General features: G+C 48.0%; 1 protein-coding gene across 1 annotated transcript in view; it reads left to right on the top strand.

The window, feature by feature from the left end:
* Positions 1–286: 286 nt before the first annotated feature.
* Positions 287–24790, top strand: part of PTCHD1 (patched domain containing 1) — a 35561-nt gene continuing 11057 nt past the window's right edge. The window contains exons 1-2 of the mRNA XM_055702938.1: positions 287–1266; positions 14613–15273. Of these exons, the coding sequence (XP_055558913.1) occupies positions 838–1266; positions 14613–15273 (1090 nt within the window). The 5' untranslated portion in view covers positions 287–837. The remainder of the gene's footprint in view (positions 1267–14612; positions 15274–24790) is intronic.

Raw genomic sequence — 24790 nt, 5'->3', positions numbered from 1 at the left:
GTCGGGCACCCCCAGGACGCGGCCCGCCCCGCCGCCGGGGGGTGCGCTCAGACCTTTCTGGCTGCGGCCCCCGAGCCGAGCCCCCCCCGCACGAAGCACACCCGCGTCCCCCTCCGCGAGAGGCGGCGGCTCCGAGCCCCCCGCCGCCGCCCGCCCGCCCGTCGGGGCCGCGGGCAGCCTGCGCTACCCGCCCGTCCCGGCGGCAGGCGGGGCCGGCCGGCAGCCGGGCGGGGCGGGGCGGGGCGCGCCGCGGCGTCCCGAGCGCGGCCCGCGGGGCGGCCCCGGCGGGAGGCGCCGCGCTGCGCCCCGCCGCCCCGTGCTAGGCGCCGCCCGGCGTGGCCCCCGCGCCCCTGGGCGGAGGGCGGCGGCGGCGGCGGGGGCGCCGCGGAGGGCTTTCCGCGCCCGCCCCGCCTGCCGCGGCTGGGGGATTAGTCAGCAGTCTGCGGGCACCCCCGCTCCCGCGCAAACTCCGCGGCGGGGGCGGGGAGCGGCGAGCGACGCCTGCCCCTTCCCCTTCCCGCGGCGAGGGGCGGTGGGGCCGCGGCGGCGGCGGCGGGGCTGCCCCCCCCCCCCCCCCCCCCCCCCCCCGGCGGTCCGCGCCGCCGCTCCGCGGCCGCGGCGAGGGGCGGCGGGTTTGCAAGTCGGGCAACGAGGCGCCGGGAAACTCCTCTCGGGCACGGCGGCGTTGCGGGAGGACGGGCGCCCGAGCCGCCCCGCGCACGCACACGGGCGGGCGGGCGCGCACACACACCGCACACACACGCACAGGCGCGGCGGCGGCCCCCGGCCCCCCGCAGCCGCGGCCGGGGGGGAGGCGGCGCCCGGCGGGGCTGCCCCATGGTCTTGCGGGGGCCGTGGGGGAGCTGCGGGGGCCCCGGCGCGGCGCTCGCCCTCCTGCGCGCCCTCCGCACTAGGATGTTGCGGCAGGTCTTGCACAGGGGGCTGGGGACGTCCTTCTCCCGGCTCGGCCACTTCGTCGCCAGCCACCCGGTGTTCTTCGCCTCGGCGCCCGTGCTCATCTCCATCCTGCTGGGCGCCAGCTTCAGCCGCTACCAGGTGGAGGAGAGCGTGGAGCACCTCCTGGCCCCCACGCACAGCCTGGCCAAGATCGAGAGGAACCTGGTGGACAGCCTTTTCCCGGTGAACCGCTCCAAGCACCGGCTCTACTCCGACCTGCAGACGCCGGGGAGGTACGGCAGGGTGATCATCACCTCCTTCCGCAAGGCCAACATGCTGGACCAGCACCACACCGATCTCATCCTCAAGGTAACCGCGGCGGGTCCCCGGCCCCGGGCGCCGCCACCCCGCCTGGCCCGGCGGCCCGCATCCCGCCCCGAGCCCGGTCCCCGCACCTGCCCGCCCGCCCGGACCCGCCCGTGCGCGCCGGCCTCTGCCTGCCCGCCGCCGGCGCTGCCACCGCAGCTCCCCGGTCACCTCCCTGCAACAGTTGGGATGCCTGCCCGCCGCGGGGAGCCGGCACCGCGCTCCCTGCCAGCGCCGCGGGCTCCGCTGCCTTCCCCGCTTCTTTTTAATCCTTTTCTTTCTCCCCTGTCTTGGTTTCTGTCTGCTTTGGGCAAGCGAGAAGGGCAGGCTGCGCGCTGAAACGATTTTTCGGCGCCGCCGTACTCGCCTTGCAGCCGTGCTCCCGAGTTAAGGCGACTCGGGCTTTGGTAAACTCAAACTTCAAAAACAGTTAGGTGCCAAGCTGCCGAGAATGCTTTTGGGGGGCTGCTGCTGTGTCAGGGCTGCACTTCTGCCTGGAGAGGGGTGGCACAGAACACACAGCCTCTCTCTCGCTGCTCATGAAGGCAAGTGACATAACTCTGCTGATTATTTTTAGCGGGTAGTGGTTTTTTCCCCCCTCCACTCCCAACCCACCGCCACGGAAAATGCTGGTTTCATGGGTGAAGAGAGATCCAGCTCGGCTCTAGGTTGCAGGCATGGTGTAGCCTGTGCTGGCGGTTCAAGTTAGGGCGGGCAGCGCCTTTCCCTGTCACTTGAGCGGCACGGAGCGTGTGAGTCACTGACAGGACATCTCACCGTACTATATGTCATAACATGTCGGAAATGTACATTTGTGGGAGCTGGTACTCTAGTTTACACCCCAGTAGTTTCAGACAATCTTGGCAGGATAAACAGGGAGGGCAGACGCAAAACCTGTGCGTTAAGAGGGTCAGGTTCACCCATGAAAAAGGAAAGGGACATTTGCAGATCACCAGACGTGTGGCTAGCTCAGCCCTGCACGTTTTTGCTGTTGCCTTGTGGAAACACTGGAGACTCAGCATTGCTCCCCCACCCCCACCCCCCACCGAATGTCAGACTGTCAGCCCGTACAAAAGCCAATGTTAATTCTTTCTAAGCGCTTCAGGGAGTGTCTCTTCTAAAATGAAAAAATAGATGCAGATACCTATTGTAAGAGACTTTGGGGAGACCTCACTCTTTACTGAACAAGGAAATAACTGTTACAGTGGATTTATTTATGGTTTAGTTCCACTGTAGGCACATACAGAACTATAGTACAGAGCCACTCAGTATTTTATGTTTTCCTTTTTTCTTTTTTCTTTTTTTTTTTCTGTTGACATACTACCCAACGGTAATGAGCAAACAGATTTAATGAGCATCGACTCACTAAGTACAGTAACAGGAATGTTACTGGCAAATGAGAAAACTCCAGAGAGATGATTTTCATTCCTTCATTTTCTTGTAACATGAATTGCATTCGCATCCACTATGTGCACATTTACTCGGTCATAGGATAATAATGGATAATGGATTTTTTCTCTGTTCTGCTTTCTGTAGAGATCTGTAGTTTTATCAATAGCATAGTGGCACACAAATAAATGGCACTCAGAATCTTTCCGCAACCAAACTTCTGCAGAAGATTTATCGCATCAGCGAAACAGCTATAACTTAGAAAGTTCTGTCAGTATTTAACACTACCTCATTTTTAATAAACAGAATTTACTAACAAAATGATTATTTTTCATTTAGTGAGATAATGGACACGACTACATTCAACTGTGTACTCTTACTGTTAATGTGACATTGTCAGGCATATTTGATGCATTATTTCCAGCTCTTTACTTACCTAATTCATTCCAGTATGTCTTGTGTGGACTAGATTATGTCCTTTGTCCTAATTATTTTTCTGTTTGTGGGCAGAGCTAGGCTCAGGCAGCTGCCTATCCAGCCCTGTGGATGGCCGTGTGGGTCAAAGCGCAGCAGAACAGGAGGGAGGGCTCCTGGCTCCCAGTATTGTTGCAGCTGTGGTGATGCAGGGCTACATCAGTTTGTGTCAACAGGGCTCACCAAGGGAAGGAGAAAAGACAAGGTGGCCATCGAGGTTTTCTTACATACGTGCAGTTGCATGAAGGGGAGAAGGGAGCAAAGGCAGCCCCAGCCCCAGTCGAGAGCCCACCAACTCGGCGCTTGTAAATAAGCGTCCTGGGTGAAACTGTGGAGTCATCCCACCTACTTCCCTGAAAATGCTGCCATGTAGGCACCGTCAGGCCCGGGAGCTGATACAGCAGCACTGGCTTATCTTTTCTAGAGAAGGATGACCTCCCCAAGGGAGAGGTTTTGCTTTAGAAGAGGCGTCGGGTCGGACACTGGCTCCTTGCGCATGGTTGTTGCTGCACCTCCACCCACTGGCAGGAGGGTGGGAGACCCGGAAGGATGGTTGTCCCAGGCAGGTGCCAGCTGCTCTTGCAGCACCTTTTCTCCATTTCCTTACCTGCAGTATCCCACCTTATCAGCCAAGGAGGGAAGGCAACGAGCCTTGCTTGAACAGCTACAGCTACCCTAGTCACATGGCAAGCGAAGGAGATTCCTCTGGCTGCAGCAGAGGGAGAAGTCAGCTTCCATTATTGTCCCCCTAGTAAAGGGATACAGAGTTTTGGGGTCTGAGCAGTTGAAATTGAAACATAGCTGGTACCGTCAAAAGTTAATCACTCTAGCATCCTAATCAATTAGTCAGTTAATGGAATAACTTCTTTAGTGGCATCTCTAAAATACTCTGGTTAGCTTGTGCAGTTCCCTGTGGGCACATTACCAGCCCGAGAAAGTTGCTGTTAACGCTACTGCACGATACCCTCTTGGCTGACTGGGAGGAGATTCAGGGAAGGGCTCAGCCTCACGACTGTCTCGGGCCCAGATCGCGAGTGGAACTCCCAGAGCAGGAGCTGCTCTCGGACCCCCCGCTGACAGCATGCATCTGCCAGCGCAACACTGGCTGCTCACACAGCAGTGGCAGGTCTTGCTGAATGTACAAGCTGTTCCACACATTTCTCCTGCTCATCAGCAGGGAGACGTGTTGCTGCTTTATATAATAGTTTTGACTTGGAGATGATACCGAGTACCCCCTTTATTTTTTTAATTTTTTTTGCTTTTGTATAAATCTCCATCCATAGTTCTCATAACTCCCCATAAATGCCTAAACCATTCTAGGCCTGCCATCCCGATGTTGTGTTTCCAGCTGGCACAGTCACTTGCAGAAGAAAGCGAGAAACCTAAGCATATACTGAATCACTGGCCTTGAATAGATGATCCAAGAACAAGCCTCGGTGAAGTCCTGGATATGCAAGAGGTGCATCCTGAGGTTGAGATGCTGTGGGAGGGCAATAATGAAATTTTACTCGCAGCTGTACATGCTGTTTAGCTGAGCACAGGGCACTGGCATCCCGTGCTGTTGGTGTGTAGGACCTTTCTTCGTCAGGATTTCACCCTTTTGAGAGAGAGGTAGGAAGTCAGAACACCTAACTGAAGAAAGTGTGCTTTTACCCCTGCATTTCCAAGTGCTTGGAGAAACAAAAATAATTGGGTATCTGGTACGGACCAGCATGCAGAAGTTCAATGATTATATAGAGTCTGTAGAAATTGTCTAAGCCTAGAGTCCCACCTAAAAATAGTGTTAGAGCAGCCCCCTACCATTTCGTGTTGGTATTTCCACGTGCAACTAGAAACTTCATAGGTTGAAGGCATACACACTGACTGGAAATACAGACCTAGCCAGATTTTTGAACCCTAGAGAATATACTGGTGATTTTAGCCGGAATTTGAGACACCCATCCTTTTGAGCCTCTTCATTCCTCCATACTTAAAGTGAGTTAACTGCGCTATACTACAAAAGACTTTTTTTTTTTTTTCTAAATGGAAGCTTTCATTTTTTTGCAGAAGAATATCCTCTCTTCCGTTTACGTTATTGTGTTTATAACAATAACACAGTACTAATATTTTTTTGGCAAAAACTCCACTTAAGATGACAAGATGTAAAGATGAAAAGGGATTGAAATGTTAACATGCCTTACTGAAGGGGATTGTATTTGCCGTTTGCCTTTATGAAAATCTGTAGATGAGGGTTTATTTTTTTTTAAAGAAACCTCTCCTAACTACACATTTTCAGGCAGTGCTTATACATCACCCTTCTCATGTAAACTGGTCATTAGTAGATCTAGATAACTGATTAAGTATCTATTTGAACATGCAAGCAAATAGTAAAATTAGGTATTTCTGTTTAAAGGACAGGTTTATTTAAGAACTGCGTAACTTTTGATTACGGCAGAACAGAACAGTTTAACTTCAAAATTTTGTAGACCTCATATTTGTTGGGGTTTTATTTTGACTCTGTACGCCCTGGATGTTCTGTCTATGGTCTTTCCAGATTTCCTCACTTAGTTCCTATGCGTAAGTAAACTGGTGGAGGAAACAACCGTATATATGTTCCCGTGTCTGTGGTATTTCCAATTGCATTGCTGTACAAACATGGCACACAAGCCATTATTTTCAAAGCCAGTGGAAGAGGGTTCTGGTTGTTCAGCAGAGCCGAAAGCTGGGTCTGTCGCGATCCTGGCTAACGTAAGGTACCCTTTATTTTAAAACTTTGACTACTTCTGAATGCCTGGTCACAGGCAGTCAGCTGTGGATCTAGCAATCGATATAGTAGGTCTCTACCTTCTCTAGGTAGCTGTGGCACTAAAAACACTTCTAGGGAAACAGTCAACAGAACAAACAGTGAATTCTGCCAACAACAAAAAAAAAAGGATGAAGTCATGTCTTTAGAGGAAGGCTGTAAGATGAGGGGAAGAGTCCTAATACAAGAAAAACAAGGGTGTGAAAGCAGCAGAAGTGCAAGCCTGTTGTCATAGCAGCACAATGCTGCAGGGCTAAAATGTATCTTATGCGAAAACAGATGAGAATTAAGATACGCAGGTAAGATCTGGGCACAGCCAGGGAAGAGAGAAGATAAACAGCATGCTGCAAGGACAGCGTGGAAGCATGTGCAGACACCCCCTTGAGCTCCTGGTGTCAGCAGCAGCAGCTCCTCGGCATGGTTCCTGCGGGCCGGAGGGTTTGATCTCTCCCACAGGCACCAGTCAGCGGCTGGAGCAGAAGTCCTGAAGTTACCCATGCCTGAGAGGACGATGCCATCCCTCCGGTCCCTGCTGCCCCCCTGCCCTGCTCCAGCAGCACCAGCCTGGCCAGGACAGGGCCCCTCCACTCTCCCTCCTGCCTCATGCCCTGGAGTGATGCTCCCCTGCACCCCAAGCTGCAGCCAGCCAGGTAGCCCATGCCCAGAGCACCCTGAGCCCTGCATTGCATCGCCTTTCCTGCCTTGCAAGGTCAGACCTCACCTCCCATCTAACAAATAGAGCGCACGGGGGACAGATTTTCTCAATGCATGGCTGGACATGTGCGGCGGAGAGTGGCACGCCTCCAGGTGACCCTCTGGGAAAGCGCAGCAGGCGGGCAGGGCAGGGCAGGCATCAGAGGCTGGGGACCTCTGCATCCCAGCCACCGAGCCCAGGCCACTGGTGCCCCAGGCAGTGTCGTGAAGCTTGAGGAGAGCTGCCAAGGCTCCCCAGAAACCACGTTTGGGCTTCCTGAAAGCTGTGACTTGGAGCTGCTTTTAAGTTGGGGTTTACAGCAGGACAATCCCCTCTGTCCTGTTGGAAGGGAGAATGAGTACCCGAGTTGTTAATTAACGCAGTGGGCTGTGAACTTGCAGCTACCGAGGTTTTCCCTGCAGCGAGAAAGGGACTGTTCATCAAACTTCTGCTGGAGGAGCCCTTGGAAAAAGCTTGTACCATGTGCCCAGCCCCCTGGGAAGCATTGTAGGGGTGGAGGGGTGTTCATGGAGAGGTCTGGGGCACATGAAGAAAGCCATCAGTGGTACAGCTGATGCAAGATCAGCCGCAGGAGCAAAGTTTTCATTTTTTTTTTCCCACCATGAAAAATCTGTCGTAGTTACACACCACGCTGTGCAGAGGGGTTTCTGTTGTTCAGGCATCCTGTCCTCTGGAAGCATCAGACCAAAAACCAGAGTGGGCTTCTCTCAGTGGGACAAATTCAGGCAGAATTACCAGGGTGATTTGAGAATTAAGACAGTATTGATTACAAAAGCATCTCCACTTCAGGTTAGAAAAAGAAAATCGGATCTGGCCATTTTTTGTAGCTACGAAGACAGATGGAAATGTAAAAATGCACACACATCTGCCACTTTGAGCACTACTAGTTGTCCTTCAGTTGATGACTTGTAGTTTGAACAATTTTTAGACTTTATTTACATGAAAATTGTTTGGAGAAAATATATTTCACCACGGTTTAGACAGCTGAAAAAATTAGTTGCAAAAATACATAGCTTGCATAATTCATATCTTAGCGTCTCTTCAGGAAACCTGATTGTAGGACCTCTAGAAAAAGAGCCCAGCTACCCGGAGCAGTCCTCGCTGTGCACTCTCCAGCTGCAACTTCTGATGTTTATCCTGAGCCGTTGGGACGTGTTGGCTTCCTCCATCAGCTGTGCGCACACCCTCATCTCTCAGCCAGACTGGTTGGGTCAGGAGGCTGCTGTGCAGCAGCCCCCTTAGAACCTCTGCCCTGGACCCACGGTGTCAGGCTGGCAGCAGGGCACAAACCCACGCAGGGGCTCCCTTGCATTCCCACTCTGCACCTTCTTCCAGTGAAAATACACTCTTAATAATTTAATTCTGCCCATGTCTGCAGAGCCCACAGTGTTTTCTTTCATGGATTAAGCTGGGAGCTGTGCAAGTCTTTTCCCTCTCATAACCCTTTTACATTTTGACTGAGGCTGTCTCTTGAAGTGAATAAAAAAGCACTCTGCAAAGATATGAAATGCCAGAGATTACTGAAATCATAGAAAAAGTGGAGAAATTTATAGCTATCCATTAAAGGCTTTTTCTCCTCTTCATTTTCCTTGGCACAAGTTACCTGTAAAAATTACCAAGAGAGTAAACCAGCCTCATATGAAAATGAAGCCTATATTTAAAATCATTGTCTTCATCCTGCTTTCTAGTTTTTCAGTCTTGAACACAAAACAGTTATGAGATTTTAAGCAGTAATATATAATGAGTTCATTCTTCGGTTTATTTTTGAGCCTTCTCAGGGTTTTCTCCGTAACCATGAGATCAGACATTTCTTTTTTTTCTGTATTGAAAACTGAGATTAAAAAAAAAAAAATCCTAATACTTCAGGCTCCAGGGCTCAGAGAAAAACCTGACTTGGTGAAAATGACAGTAAAAAAAATTGTAAGAGTTGGCAACACTGTCTAGAGTGAAGCCCATTTTGAATTTGGACCATCAGATGTAGACTGAAAGACTAAATAGAGTCAAATAATAGCAACAACAACAAAAAAAGTAGTAGTTGCAAAGTTCTAACTCCTGTGAGTAAAACATGTCTAAAACATGCCAGATCACTCGCAGTACAGGAGGCTATCTGTGTATCTAGCTAGCTTTGTCTAGTTAGCCATTCAACTGTATGTGAAGCAACAAAGCACAGTCAAGTCCTTACAATGAGTGATGTCCCGGTGTGCTCAGCACCAAACCCAAGCGTATTGTTGTGGTGTGTATACATATATATGTGTATATATATATATATATATATATGCATATATGATAAGCAGGAGGTAGCTGTACACACCCTTAATATTAAAAATGGTGGCTTTGACTCTGATCCAGCTCCCACAGTAGTCAGGATGGCTTTCCATGAGCTGGGAATAGGAGCTTGGCAAGACTGCAGCGTCCCGTTGCATGTTGCTGGCGCTGTCACGATGGAGTTTCCTGGGGAGCAAAGCTGTGCCGCCAGCATGGCGAGACCTGTGTGGGACACCAGTGGCCGTCGCTGGGTCCTCGTGCCTCATCCCCTTTGCCCGTAGTTTTGATGGGGGTAGCAGGTTATGTAACATGGTCTTACTGCGATTGGACCATTTTGCAAATGAATCAGCAGTTTCTAACCCCTCCCTGCTGGGATGGGATCTGTTTACTTCACAGGGAGGCTGCAGACTTTTTTGTTACCTGATTAAATTGACAAAATTTTAGTAATACCTGCTCTCTTTTGAATTGAAGATAGGACTTCCCAACAAAGCAAAGGGGCTGGAGGTTTTCTTCACCCCTGTTTGTAGCTCCGTGTGTTTTTTGCATGGACTTAAAAACAAAACCAAGCTTTCCTTTCTATCCTGAATATACATCTCTAAGCACAACACCTTCGCCTTCAGGTTCAGCTTTGCTGCCACTGCTGAAAGTTGTGCCAAGCTCTGTACGGGGAAGAGCTGTCTCGTAGAGCCCGGTGTGGGGGCTTGGCCATCGAAGGCAGCCAAACAGAGCCTACCGGGGGCTCTGGCTCCCAGCACCAGCCTTCCAGTGCTGATGGCAGAGGTAGGGGGCCCAGCAGCCAAAAACAGCTTGAAGAAAGCTTTGCAGCCGCAGCTCTCTGAGGCCCGGGTTAAGTGAAAGGATTTTAGCTTCATGCTTCCTGGCATCGCCTCCTGAGCCCACGGGCAAAACCAGCCGGCAGGGCAGCGTGATTTCACCACCTCTCATCTGTCAGCTGTGCCACAGGCTGAAACGTGGCTTGGTGTGGAGGCATGAGACCAGTACAGCCCTCACCTGGAGGTATTTGCAGAAAGGGATTTGTCTCCCGGTTGAAGCCATCTTTCCTCTCTGTCTAAAATAAATAACCCAGTGAGCACAGGACTTAGAGTAAACAAAGATCAAGACCAAGATGTTACAAAATGCAAATGACTAAAGGCAGAAGGAAGAGAAAATGCTGTTCTAGAAATCTCTGGAGTGGTGTGGGACACACATGAACAGCATTTCCAGAAGGGAGAAGGGAATTGCAAGTGATGGTCGCTGTTTAAACAACAATGAAAGGGAGAGGTGGAAGTTATTACTTTGTGCCTGAGCGCTTTCAGGGACAGTGTGCCACCATGGCAAGGGAGCTTAGGTGATGCTGTGCAGTTCTCATGCTGCAGTGCTCTGGCATCTCAGCAGTAAACTGCTTTTTTGGTTCCTTGCACTGTTAGCTGGCTGAAAAAGCTGTAAGTGACGAGCAAGCAGGGCATGTCTCCCTCAAGAAAAAACATTTATTCAGCTTTTTTTATTCCTTTAAATCTCCCTTTCTCCTAATGGGAACGGTTAGGGTAAGAAAACAGATGAATAAATGAGAATCTGGTGGTCAGTCATTTGTCCCAGTACTAGTGCCAGGTTTATTCAGAATATGGTTACTTCCTATTAAAATTTGCTGCACCGAGGAGCACAACGTGCATTATGCATTAGCATATTGCTAATGTTGTCCCCAACGCACAACAGCCTTTACTATCTCCTGTTAACAAACTGAAGTTTCCTGGGGGATCTCCTGGTGTACCATAGGCAAGCCAAATTGCAGACTCTGTAATCCCTTGAAAACTTGTAGGACATACCCTTGTAAGCTCTTGGACCTTCTGTTCTCTGTGGAAGTCAGTGACCTCGGACAATGGGTCTGCACTCTGGATTCAACTGGAAAAATCTGCGTGGCCACAGTTGAGTGCCCAGCATGGCAGCAGAGAGGAGGGTGCTGTGGGACTGCAGCTCTCAGCAGGGAAGAGGTGGCAGCCTGTGCACCACAGTGGGCAAGCAGAGGGGGAGAGACAGCCTGCAGCCATTCTGCAGCGCACCCCTGCCCTGTGCTGAGGGATCAGAGGGGTTTTTTTCTAGGATCTAGTCTGAAAAAGCAAAGTGCAGGTGAAGTGCTGTGTTTCTTTTAAGGATGAATCTTGAGTCAGGCTTTCCACAATCCTTGGGTGCGCTGGGGCAGTGCTGGGCATACTTAGCTGGGATGGATGGAATGGCAGGTTTTCCTCCTCTTTGGCTGTTTGCCTCCAATTCAAGACCAAACGTTGTGGCCACTGGCAAAGCTCGGAGTATGTCTCATAGCTGCTCTAAACTGCTGGAGCTTGCAGCCAGCTCTGGGGCATGCTCGGCTGCTGTGATGTGCCAGGACGCAGAGCTGCCTACCTGCTCCCCTCTCTTTCCCAAACCCCATCACTGGGAGGTGCGATGAGCAGGTCCCCCCACATGGTGCCTGGCCCAGCCCAGCACAGCATTGCAGGAAGCACTGGGCCACCACTGCAGGATGGGCTCCTCAGTCTGAAATGATCATTTCCAAGAAGAAATCAGTGTTTTAGGCATGACATTTAGCTTCTAGCCTTTCGCTAAAGATGAAGTAACAGCTGTGACAGATGCAGTTATTTTATAACCTAAATATTAAAAGAAAGTGCTTAAGGTGTAGAAGGAAGCAAATGCAGCAGTGAGGCAGGGTAGGAAATTAGCAACACACGTTGTTTGGCAAAAGTTGCATCACAGTTTAGTTTCTCCTGCATTGTGTCACTCGATGGATCCTCTCTGAATGAGTTGTATTGTGAATCTAATACAGGCAGGAGATTCCTTCTATTGCTCCTAATTGTCCTCAGCTGCACTTCTTTATATGGCATCTGATTTTACAACTGTTGTCAATGCAAACCATACAGCTGCAATTGTAAAAAATTTAAAATCAAATATCTGTCTTTGATTCAGTAAATCAGGCCATTTTCCCCAAACTGTAGCGATAAACATTTGAATTTGTACCCCGTAAGAGCTCTTGCAAAGTGGAGCTTTGCAGACACAAACTGCAAAGAAGAATTCGCCGTACAGGTTCATTCCTTTAGCACATTCCTGCAAATCTTTTAATTTGTTTTGTTTTAGAAGAAAGTTGTGCAAAAGCCCCTGATCTGTTGCACAGACACTTATTTGTTCTCCCACCACAACAGAGAATTTTGCTTCTCACCGTAGCCACGTATTGTGTTCTCACAGTCCTGTGAAAAGATTTGTTAGTTCAGTTCATTTCTCAAACCTATCTTTCTAATGTCAATATTGAACTGTTGGTCTATCAAAAATAAAAACTACTCAGATGCTCAAATGTGGAAAAATACAACCCCAAGCTGCTGGAGGAACAAGTTGATAATATAGGAATTTTGTAATCTTTGCCTATATGATGTCATATCATCCTGAGGAACGGAGGCAACATAACTAAATTTATACCCAGCACAAATTATGCAATGTAATCACAAACCAGTCATATTCATAGTATCATATAAATGTGGGGTTTTTCCTGCAAATAGGTCTGAAATACCACACAGAAGTCATTATGACTTTAATTTCAACAGACGCGGGATTTTAGCCATGTTTATTAGACATTTTGTCCATTGCCACCATTGCCACCAAAGAAGTATATAAGCTCTGCTGCTGGCATCTACCCTATCTTCTATTTCTTAAATCTGTTTTGTCTTCAGAAAGGAGCTAATTCCATTAAATATCACCTGATCCCAGCCTCTTTACTGGGCATAAGAGCCTCCTGCCCAGTTTGAATTACAGCAGAAACCAGCACATGCAAGTAGAAAAAAAAAGGGATCGTGTCCCCATAGCCAGTTCTCTGTGTGTTGCTTCAAAACGTGAAGGCAGAAAATAAATATTCCCCCTTTTAAGAAAAGGTGTTGGGAGTCATCATTAATTTGGGCCTTTGGCTTTCTGGAAGAGCTGTGCTCTCCTGCTTTGCAGGTGAAGGAGGCTTCTCCTTCTCTTTTATCAACCCTGCTTTTCTCACACCTTTGCAATGCATCTATGACCATTTCCCTTGGTATAAAAGGGACCAAAGGATAAATCCATGCAGTTCCTCAAAGCAGATCGGGTGATTTGCTCCCCCAGTGGCAGCAGACCTGGCCACCCAAGTGACCAGGCTGCACAGACTGCCACATCCACAGGCTCATTGGGACCAGGCAGCACAAAAGGTGCAGGCCCCTCTGTTTTTTCCCTGCTCACACCTCGAGAGAATCCTGTACCTCACTGAGCCATGTACAAAGCATGTACGGAGTGGTGTGCAGGGACACCCAGCTTCTGGGATATTGGGTACCCCCTGTGCCACCTAGAAAATAGCAGAGGGAGCCCCTTCCTGAACTCTGTGGCTACCTGCTGTGAAGAACATCACAGCTGCAGGAAAAGTCTGCTCAGGCTTCTGGCATTGGGTAACATAGTCTTGGCCTCAGCAGCATCCTTACAGAAGGTCTTGGTACTCTCTACACAGCTAGGGCGGCACAGAAGGAGTTAAATGGTGATGGCGGGGGGGGGGGGGGGGGGGGAGGCCTGCATGTTTTGCAAGGAAAATGTGCAAAAAACCCAGCTTGCTCTTTGCTAAGGCTCCCAACACTGGCAAACTCAGTATTTTACTTTTGAAAAATACTGCAACCCTAGCCTGTTAGGGCTATTCCCTTTCCATCTTTTAGATTTCTTGCTTCTTATGTGTTGACTAAAACAGATTTAGAAAATGTTGCAAAAGTTTTCTGTGATTTTTCAGGAAGAGAGGGTAATTCCTTGCTTCTTATGTGTTGACTAAAACAGATTTAGAAAAAGTTGCAAAAGTTTTCTGTGATTTTTCAGGAAGAGAGGGTAATTCTTCTGACTTTCTGATGGTCAAAAATAACTGAATGCACATTGGGCCAGAACTCAGGCATGTCAAATTTCAGAAGATGCAAAACAACTTAACAAAGGAGACTGCACTAAGATCTGCTAGACCAAGCAATAAGTAGTAATAACCCACAGGCCCTAAAATTAGGCGGCTTTACTGATTAACAGAACGTCTCGGAGAGAGAAAGAGAAAACCCGTGGCAGTCTCTGCCATTGCTTCCCACTCTTAGACTTGCTGAGGATGTGATGGGGGAAAAAAGGAAGGGAAAAGAGGAAAAAATTAATTATTGCCAGCTATCTTATTCCTGCTATGCTGACAGCCTTTGCACTTAAGACGTGCAGCTGTGGTTGGCCCTTTACTCCAAGTGAGTGCTAGTCCCCAGGCTGCCTGCACATCCTGCACAGGTGGCACCCCTGGTCACGTTGCTCTTCTTCCTCCTTTACCTGAAGTCTGTCTGTCGAGAGAGTAATTCTGCAAACCCGAGCACAACAGTGTCCCCAGACACTGTCAGGCAGTAGTTCTCCCTTTTATGTTCGCCCAGATCACTTGAAAGTGGAGGTCTGGGCCTTTTGAGTTTTGTTTATTTTAGAGAGGCCAAACGGCATATGCACATGGCATGGATGCGAGTTACTGGCAAAGGGCGTAGGGGAATAATACTGCTGTTTTAATGCATGTTTCCTTTTTTTGCAATTATTCTGCTGTTAACACTGCAGTCACCAGAAATTTTGTTGTTGTTATTTACATCAAATAGGAAAGGGACCAAGGTGAGGAGCCGCTGTTGTTCTGGCTGCTACTGTGCAAGATGAACTGATGAATAACGTGTGTGATTTCTCTTTCCCTTGTAGTTGCACTCTGCTGTGACCAGGATCCAAGTTCAAAGACCTGGTTTCAATTACACGTTTGCCCATATATGTATCCTGAACAATGACAAGACATGCATAGTGGACGACATAGTGCATGTACTGGAGGAATTAAAGGCTGCTCGTTCTTCTAATCGAACTAATTTTGCAATCACTTATCCGATTACTCACTTAAAGGATGGCAGGGAAGTGTATAATGGGCATCAGCTTGGTGGGGTTACTGTGCACAGCAAAGACCGGGTGAAGTCTGCAGAAGCCATTCAGCTCACCTACTACTTGCAGGCAATCAACTCCTTGAATGACATGGTGGCAGAGAAATGGGAATCCATTTTTTGTGACACTGTTGAACTTTTCCAGAAATCCAACAGGAAAGTCAAAATGTATCCTTTCACTTCTTCTTCGCTGAAGGAGGATTTCCAGAAGACGAGCAGGGTGTCAGAACGCTACCTGATCACAAGCTTGGTCCTTGTGGTCACCTTGGCCATTCTTTGCTGCTCCATGCAGGATTGTGTCCGCAGCAAACCCTGGCTTGGCCTGCTGGGATTGCTGACCGTGACCCTTGCCACCCTGACTGCAGCTGGGATCATCAATCTCACTGGTGGGAAATACAATTCCACCTTCCTGGGAATCCCCTTCGTCATGTTAGGTAACTATCTCCTATCTCCTCTCTCTTTTGTGTGTTTGTGCCTCCCTGACGCATTTCCCAGCAGGCAGAGAACCATCACTGCATGGCTCCCAGTGCCTCCTCCCTGCAATGCTGCCCTGTGCCAAATCCACACAGCCTCTTCTCCTAAACTGTTTGTACCGTGCCAGGACATTAAAATCATGCCTGGGGCTCTGGTGTGGTGTAGCACCCTGCCATAGGATGTGGTGCCTGCTCGGTAGCAAGGAACAAGGATGTGCAAATGCCATGCCTTGTGCAGAGGGGGAGCCCAGCTGCTGCTTTTCTGTGGATGTTTGATTCTGGTTTTGGTGTCCAGCCTGAAGGGAACCCTTTGCAGAGGTCCCCATGAAGCAGTGCCAGCGTCAGCTGTGCCAGCAAGTCAAAGGGGCTGCGTGCTTTGGGCATTTGGAGAGTGCTGGTTCCTTCAGAGAGCAGAGCGGTGCTGTCCTGGCTTGGCAGATGTCTGTCCATGGGATAAGGGCAGTGGTCAGTTCTGGGTTGTGTTTCTGTTGAAGCCCCTGTGTTGGCTGAGTAAGCGTAGGTAGGGTTTCACAGCCCTGGAATGGATAGATTTGCCTCCCCCGGTGAGGAATGGACCTGTCCGGTTAGCACCAGCGCATCCTGCAGCGGAGGGCTGCAGAGGGAAGTGGCATCAGCTGGTCCCAGGCTCTGGTGCCAGCAGAGGCGTCTTCATCTCTCTGGTTTTCATACCGCCTTCACTCACTGTGGGGTACAGGTACAGGGTAGTTTTGTTTTATTTTCCTCAAGAGTAGGAAAGAGGAAGAGAGAAGGGCGGTCAGCTTGCTCCCGACCGAAATCAGTGCCTTCTCATGCTGGCACCAGGAAGTTTGTGGGGATGCCGTGCATTGTATCCAAACAGGCAGGACTTCATGGAGACAAAATGAGAGCTCTGGAGAGTTCACAGCCTGTTTGTTTGTGTTTGGTTCATAACCAGTGTGAAAAGCTTTGTGCGCTGTAGGTGTTTAATATGTCCTCATTCACACCATTATTCATTTGTGGAGAAGAATACATGCATTGATTTGATCACAGCTTCCCCTGCTGAAAATCAGTGCTCAGTAATACTTCAGGTTTCAAGTGTAAGATTGTCTCCCCTGACTTGGTAACATCGTGTAGTGATATGACATGTTTCAGCACAGCTATTTTTACATCCAGCACCGGGTTCCTACGCCATGCGCGTACTGTAGCTGTGGTATTGTGGCACTTTAATTAAAGACTATGCTTCAGTGCATCGCACTACCAGTTAACATACAGAATATATTCAGTGACAAAGAGAATTCAGCTACATTACTTCGGCTCTCATTTTCAGATGACATCCATGAAAATTAAACTGTATCATAATCTAGAGGAAATGCAGCACAAGAAAGTCAGAGTCAAAAGAAGGCTAGCTTTCTGACTTGAGTCTTTGGTTTCTTTTGTTGGTTTTTATGCCTGTGCATGTGTTATAAAATGTAATTCCTCACACTAAGTAGTGTATATTACATACAGTATTACATAGGAGGGTATTTCCAGGTGTGTTGTAGGAGTAGTTGAAAATCAGTCTAAAGTCCAGTCATATGAAATGAAAGTACCTGGGGAGAGCGACTCAAAAATATGAAATGTCAGCTGTGTTTAGGGATCAAAGCATCTGCTCACTGGGACAACCTTTCAGATCTTTAATTCACTAATAGTGACTACGCTGAGACTTGAAATCCTTGAAAACTCACGGATAACTGTGAAGAGTTTAGTGCTTCTTTAACTGCTGAGCTGTATGGCCAACTCTGCTTTTCTTTGCCTTTTTTATTCTGGGGTTTTTTTTGGTCTTGCTTAGTTGAAGTATTCCCCTCTTAAATGGAGTAAATTTCAAATATGCAGCTCAGCTCTCACTGTGAACAAGTCAAGACAGCAGCCAAGTTCATGTGAATCTAGCCTGCTTCCCCAGCTGCATAAAATCTCTCCCGAGGGACAGGAATATCAACAGGTGATACAGGTGAACAGCAGGCACTAAAGACATTCTGTAGTTTCTGATGAGAACTGTTTTAAACCGGCAGATAGCTAGAAAGGCAGGGTTTCCTTTTTTTCCCTGCAGTATAACAGAAAGATTCAGCATGCATTTCAAAATTTATTTCATGCCTACATGCTGTTTTGCTTATAAAGGGTCGTTTAACTCAAGGTATCTGAAGGCTAGAGACACAAACCACTCTCCATTATAGCCTGCTGAACTGCTTCCACTTAATTTCAGTGACCATCAGATTAGATCATAGATTAACTGACCTTTAGAAAGCTAAAGGATTTCTGGCTAACAGTGTAGCCCGGTAGCTATTACTCATAATCTCATGGCTAAAAGCAAAAATTAGGAAAAATGATTGCACTGGACACATTTCAGGCAAGGCCCCTTTACTGGTATAAATCATTAATGAAGTTCCCCAGTTTATAACAGCTGAGGATTTTTAGCCTGTTGTCAGCATTACAGAGCCGGGGGGACACAGTCTCCAGACATCATCTGCCCTCTGCGGCAGGGCAAGGTTATGTCTTTCTTAACAGATACTTCTCACCATGCACTTTGTCTCCTCCTTGGGCCACTTCCCCCTGCGTTTCGCTGCACTACCACTACGGCATCTGCATTTTGTCTAACCTGAATTCCCCTTCTGCAACTCAGCAGTCCTCCTTGTTTATCCACTGCATCTGGAAAGCAATTTATTTTCTTTTTCTTTGCATGTTTGGGACCATTCTCTCTTGCCTATCATCCCAGGTCTCCTCATACTGTGCTTACCAGACTTCCAGCAGTCTTCTTGCTTTTAGCCGCTCCACATCTTCTGTGGAGTGCAGTGCCTAAATCCGGGTGCAGGATACAGGCTGAGGCTTTCAGCAGCCAGTAGAGTACGAGGATGATTTCACACGTCTTACATATGGCAATCCTGTTCATACATCCCCATATGACATTCATTTTTTTCTCAGTAGTATGAAATGGTTGGCATTTGATTGGTGGCATGTGGTAATTCACAGATCCTTCATGTCACTTTCTACCCTGTTTGCACAATCAGTTATTCCAACCAGCATGTAGAAGTTTGCCCTTGTCCTTGCTGAAATATAGCTTGTTTATCTCACACCATTTCTCCTCTTCTTTAAGTTCATCCTGAGACCATCACTGCCCTTCCAAGGTGCAATAACTGAAGTTGGTCAGCCATGTTTTGCGATTACCCACTTTTTCATATTTTCAGGAATTACTTTCTGAGTAGTTCAGTTTATCCAGTCAGAAGCCCATTCTAATGATTTAGACAGTGTGTCTGCAAAATACTCCGTTCAACATGCTCTGTAATACTGGATTTCATTCATCCCATTTTCTGTGATATCCCTTCTGCATCAGCCATTTCCAAGAACAAACAAGCTATAGTGAAGGGTACCAGCCTCTGTAGGTGTTGAATCCTTAGCTTTTGCGTCAATAGGACAATCTGAAGTTAGTAAATTACCGTGGCTTTCCAAGTTGCACTCTTAAGCTCAGGTTGCGTAAGTGTAGGCAGGAACATCTTTTGCCTACCCCACCTGTTAAAATATGACATTCTGTTTTAACCACATTGTGCTTTGGTTTTAATCACCTTCATGGTAGTTTATTCTAATTTGTTTTATTCTTTAATTAAGGCAGGTTACTGTAACCTAGCTCGTGAAAGGTAACTCATTAAGTCAGAATAACTCAGTCATTGATGACTATACACATACAGTCTGAAGTATGTTACTACCGTGATGGTTTTTATGTTGCGGCAGGTTTCCTTTTAGCCCTCCCTGGCAAAAACTGAATGCCAAAAACTGAAGCCAGGAGAGATGTTCCCAGAGACCTCCTGCCCCAGCAGGAACCAAAAGAGCAGAGGTCCCCTTCGGTGCCCAGAGGTCCAGCTGTGAGTGCACAGCAGCGGGGCATGCGTGGCGATGGCTGGAGCCCCTGCAGAGGGGCTGCACGGGGACAAGCTAGCAAAGAAGGGCAAGCTGGCTGCAGCTGCTCTTTTCTCTAGGGATATCGTGTCATGTCAAACTGGTAATTTTTTTTCTTCAGCTCTGGATTTATGCAGGTACTTCTAATGTGAAAGTGAAGCCTAAAACCTATGAAACTTGGCAGGCTCCCACCGTTCATCTGGGCATATTTTGAATTAGCATATGCCTCCGTGGCTGTTGAAAACTATCATCCACATTTATCAGTGTGTAAACAGGTAATTTAAGGACAAGATTATTCACATGTCTAGTTCATGTGGAACACTTTGCTGAACTAAGGATATTCATTTTTGACCCTAAGAACCAAAAAATTAAATTCTCCAGTTTGGTTGAATTTAAAATAGCTGACTTACAGTGTCAGCTGAAAATCAGAATTAAAATTCTGATTTTCTATTGCCTGCTCCATTAAAACCTACAGATGTTTGGTCTGGCACAGATGCTAACATATCCATCATAAGTTTCCCTTATGCATTAAATGCTGTTTAATAACTGCCAATCCTTCAAAAATACCAGTTTCCTCAAAAAGCCTGGAGTGTTACAAAACAAATCACTGGACAATAAGCAGCACTGGCTGAAGAAGTTTTTGGCATGACTTTTTTTATTTCCCAGACGTGGAGCACAACATTTAACTTAGGGACCTAAAAGGAAATTGCAACATTGCCCTTTGCACTGAAGAGAAAACTAGCAATCTGTTTCCTATTCCTTCAGAAACTCCTACAGTTTATGTGGGGAGAGGCAGCTCTCTTCAGCTGCCAAGTTCGTGAAAAGCATCGGCTCTGTGAAATCATGGTTGAATGCCAGGCACTGCCAGATACGGGCAGGGATGCAGGGCCAGCTCCACGGGCTTATATTTAGCCTCTGATGCTGGCAGGGGAAAACCAGTTAGCAGTTACAGGAGTGGCTTGAGCTTGCAGTGTGCTGTAAATGGAAATGATAGCCAGGCTTGTGTGAAACTCAGCAAAACAGGGATGACTGCAAACAGCTCTTCTTACCGCCTCCCTCTGTCCTCCCATCATGTCCCTCCCTGTTAGTATGCCCTTTCTGGGAAGAGAGAAGGGGAAAATGGTCAACAGAGCACGTCCACACAGGGATGACTGGGAAGGAGCAGGTGGAAGTGTTGGGTAGGACTCAGGCAGGGTCCCCCTGAGGTTCAGTCACGGGTGGGGGGAGAGTCAGGGGGAGAAGCAGACTGCATAGGGCTGTGCCTGGCAGGAGGGGGCACAGGAGCAGAAGAGGTGCAGAACGCTTTGGGAGGTACCTGCAGGTACCCGAACTCTCAGGAGCACCTCACAGATGCAGAGAAGTGCCAGTCGCTTCTCAGAAACATAAATTTGTTGGATGTGCACACCTACCACATGGCTTGCCTGGTGGAGAGTTGCAGTAGGGGGAGAAGTGAGCTATCTGTACAAGGGCTTTATAGATGCAGAAAGTTGGAGCAGCAAAACTGGGATCTGAGATCAGAGACAGTTGGGAAAGAGACAGAAAGAAGACATTAGGAAACAGAAGAAGAGGGGAGGTCAATGTGTTTGATGATGGAAGTGAAAAGCACAGGATGGCAAGTGAGAGAATTGCTGAAGGTTAGCGACCATGAAGGCAATGGGTAGCTAAACCAAGCAGAGCAGCTGACAACTGGCACGAAAACCATGAGAGGATGAGGGTGCGCAGGTCAGGACCTGCCAGCACACGGGGCTCCCTGGGTGCATCTCAGTGCCAGTAAGGTGCCCGGCTCAGCTCCTTCTTCAGTTTTCTGGAAGAATGTGCTGGTAGGGAATTGCAACATAAGCCAGTTTTGGATGCCCTAAAAGCCTTCATTATCCTCCCTGTCAAGCACCCAAGTATTTGCTATATTCAATAAAACTGAAGTGTCAACTTTGGTTACGTACAGAAAGTTTCAAAGAGAGAGAACCAGTCCTTCCACAGGTCTCGCCGGTGCCCTTCAGTCCACACACAAAGGTAACACATACACACACAAATGTTTGACTTTGTAAAGTACTTTCCCACCAATTTTCCTGTTGTCAGTTAACAGAAATGTGAAGTTTACTGAGTCTCTCTTGTATTCCCTGAGCTAAGCTTTCTTCTTCCCCCTGTCCAGCTGCCCCTCTGCTGCCTCTTTGTGCCAGGAAGCAGCATGCCTTCCCTCAGCTGGCTGCCCCAGCTTGCTGCCCCCCTGCCCCTTTCTCCCCTCTCATCCATCTCATGTGCAGGCTCTGGCAGCCTCCTCCAGCAGGTCTCACCTGTCACCCTGCTCCAGGCCACAGCATCACCTTCCTGATGCCTGCACAGCTCTCAGCATCTTTTGGTCTCCCAAATCTTCATCTTGTATCCTGTTTTCCCCACTCCTGGCAGTGTGTCCCCTTTGCCATTTCGGTTGTTGTTGTTTTTTTTTTTAATTTCTCTCCCGTCCTCCCCTCTCCTCAGCCACAACTGGGCCCATTGCTCCTACCCTTTTCCCTATGTTCTTCAATAACTTCCTTGGCTCCCAAACAGGTCCTCACCATACCCTGCAGTTGTATCTCAGGTGCTTCAGGTTTCCCAGTGATTTCCACCATTCATCCTTTGCTTTTTTCACACTGCCAAGTGACTCCAAGACTGTCCTGGAAGTACACGGTTTTTTTGTCACTCCATCTGCTCAGCTGTCCCAGTTCAACCTTGCGCAGCTCAGTCATAGTCTTGAAACTTTTTGTGTTTTGTTCCTTTCATTCCCCTTCTAAGAAATAAATAAAACTACATGATTTTATCTAACCTGAGCAGAATCCCAGATATGTCACTTCCCTCATCGTTCCTTTTTTCCTCTCTTTTTTCTCCCCTCAGTCCCTCAGTCTCTCCCTGAGCAATCTCCACAGCCATGCATCTTCTGCAGTCCCTCAAGCATCACCTGGCATTTCTGTTCCTCACAGGGATGAGCAGAAGGGGGCCCTCAGGCCCCTCTCCTCACTCAGTGTACCAATGAGTCCTCACCAAAGTCAGTGGTTTCTGCCCAAAGGTGAGGTAACTAACCACCTCCTCCACCTGCTGGTCTCCTTCTCTCCAGTTCTCCTGAAGCCCCTGGAGGAACCCAAACACCAAGAAGCCACTAATGCATGGGAAGCAAATAGACTTAAAACACAAGTGGTGGCAGAATATTTTAGACACTTGTGCCAGCCCTTTCCCGTGCAGTACAAAAGCAGCAAGTAGAGCTTGCAGCCGGCCAGCATGTGATGGCAACACAGGCAATGTGTGTCCACGTTCCCCCCTCACCACCACAAACACCAGTGAAATCCTTGCATGCGTACATGCTTCTTGGCTTCAGAAGAGCGGGATGACTCAGTAAATATAATGCTTTTTGGAAAAGAGGAGCTGTATCTGTAGGAAGTCAGTCCAGAAAACAGTTTAATATTGAAACCAAGTGTTGTATAGTCATTGAGAAAGGTCAGGCATTTCCTCTTGACTGGTGGCGCTCCAATGTACACTTGTTTCATATGAAAAGTGTGCTACAGGTGATGCAGCACATTTATTGAGCATGCATTTATGCAAAAAGTAGCAGAAGGACTGTTACTGTCTGCATTCTTTTTGCTGCAGAGGAGTCAGCATGTGTGATGGTTTAATGGAGGGCCTTGCCCAAGGAGGCCCAGACTGTCAAAGGGACTGAGAGTTTGGCTCTGACATCCCAATTTTCTTCAAGTAGTGAAGTCCCTCAAAAGAAACTTCCACATATATGAAAATATATTGGAAGTTCAGAAATTAGAGAAAAGAAACCTTTTGCTACCTCTGTATATACAGGTAGGAAAAATAAATGTCTGTGGTATGCTTTGCATACAGGACCTGGGTGGTCAGTGAAGACCTGGGGAAGGGCAGCAGGAACTGACATGACTTGTCATTTTAGGTCTTTCTGTGAGAGAGACGATGCACGTTTGGGGCTTCTAAGAAATGACATGCCCCACGTAGGCAATAGCTGAGAGGCACGGGCGGCAGGGAGGGGACCTGCCATTTTCAGGTCATGAGACCTCTGCATTATGGCAGAGGACACTGGCAGAGATGGATTAAGTTAAATTGGAATAAGTTAAGTCTGGGTGCTTGGTGGAAAGCCCAAGCTGAGTTCCAAACTCATAAATATTTTTTTTTTAATCATTAAAAAGAATTGGTCTTACATGCTTTAACTGAAGTTTTGCAACTTTTTAAACATTGTGTTTCATGTATGGATGACCTATGTATTATGAGTGAGGGTAATAACAAACATTGCTTAAACAGGACAATTTAAGGGTATGTCAGATATTTTGGTTGCAGCTTTCTCACCAGAAAAGGGGAATTTGAAGTGTGGTAAACCAATCCATATTCTGTGGGCCCATATTCCACTAGGACAACACTCCTAGAAGCAAATGGTATTTGCTTGTGGTGTTAGAAATTTAAAATAGATTTAAAACATGTTTTTGCCCTATATATAGTCACTGTGCCTTGGTCTTCAGGAGCTGTCATGTACTGTGTGTCACTTGGCTGTTCTGTAACACGGTAAACATTAGCCTTCCACAGGTGACTGCACATGGCTTTCATTTACCTCAAAGTAGTTTTTTTATGCAGCATGCGTAAAATCTGTCAAAAACTTACTTTGTGGAGAAAATCAGTTTGCAATTTTGTCTGCTGATACAAATCTAAGCATGTCATATGTAAGACAAGCCCGCTGGTCCTTAACATGTTAACTCTGCATCAAACCACCTCCTTGACTAGTGATATGTGGGGTATGTGCGCTGGAGGGGAAATTCATCTTGCCAGCCACATCTGTCATTCCTTTACTATCCTGGCATCAGGCTGTCCCACCCTGTGCAGCTCCCCTGGTGCAGAGGGTGGTCCTGGCTCCCCCCGCACACCCTGCAGTCTATAGCCCATGCCAGCAGCGGTAGCGGGAAGCCACAGCCCTGTGCCCTCCTCTTCTTGGCATCCTCCATGCGGCAAAACTAAACCCTTCTCCCTGTCTCATCAAATAACAGCTTAGTCAGAGTGCTGTGCTTCCTGGGGGATGTTCTGATGTTTCTGAGTTAAAGACAACTAAGAGGCATCCCCGGGAGGAGCAGGGGACTCTCAGGCAGGGAGACCCTTTGAAGACAAGTGGGAGTTTGGTGCTCCCCTGCTGTTTGCCCCAGAACCACAGGCTTGCATGTATGGCACAGGTTAGGCTCAAATGCTTTTGGTTTGGATCTGCACAAGGGCTGGGTAGTCGGTAGATGAGCGCGCTGTGCAGGCATAAATATTCCAGCAGCTAAAACCAGGTTTCACTAACGCTCAGCTCCTTCTGTCATACTGAACGAAATACGACTTTTAACTTTTGCCAGGTCTTTCATGAAAACAGAGGAGAGCAAGTCAACATGTTTAAACAGAGCTGACAGCCTGCTATTTAAACACCAAAACAAGCCTTTACCGATTCTTAAGTGGAATTAGATATTCACTTTATACATAAAAGTAGATTTTGAACTATAACTTGCTTTGCTTATCTTCCTTTCTCCAAATAAAGGAGCCACTCAGGTTTTCTCTCAAATGTATTTCTGTT

This window comes from Falco cherrug, chromosome 2 (genome assembly GCF_023634085.1).
Source record: "Falco cherrug isolate bFalChe1 chromosome 2, bFalChe1.pri, whole genome shotgun sequence".
Taxonomy (NCBI): Eukaryota; Metazoa; Chordata; class Aves; order Falconiformes; family Falconidae; genus Falco; species Falco cherrug.
Note: the sequence above shows the minus strand (reverse complement) of the source record. Positions and strands in the feature narration are given on the sequence as shown.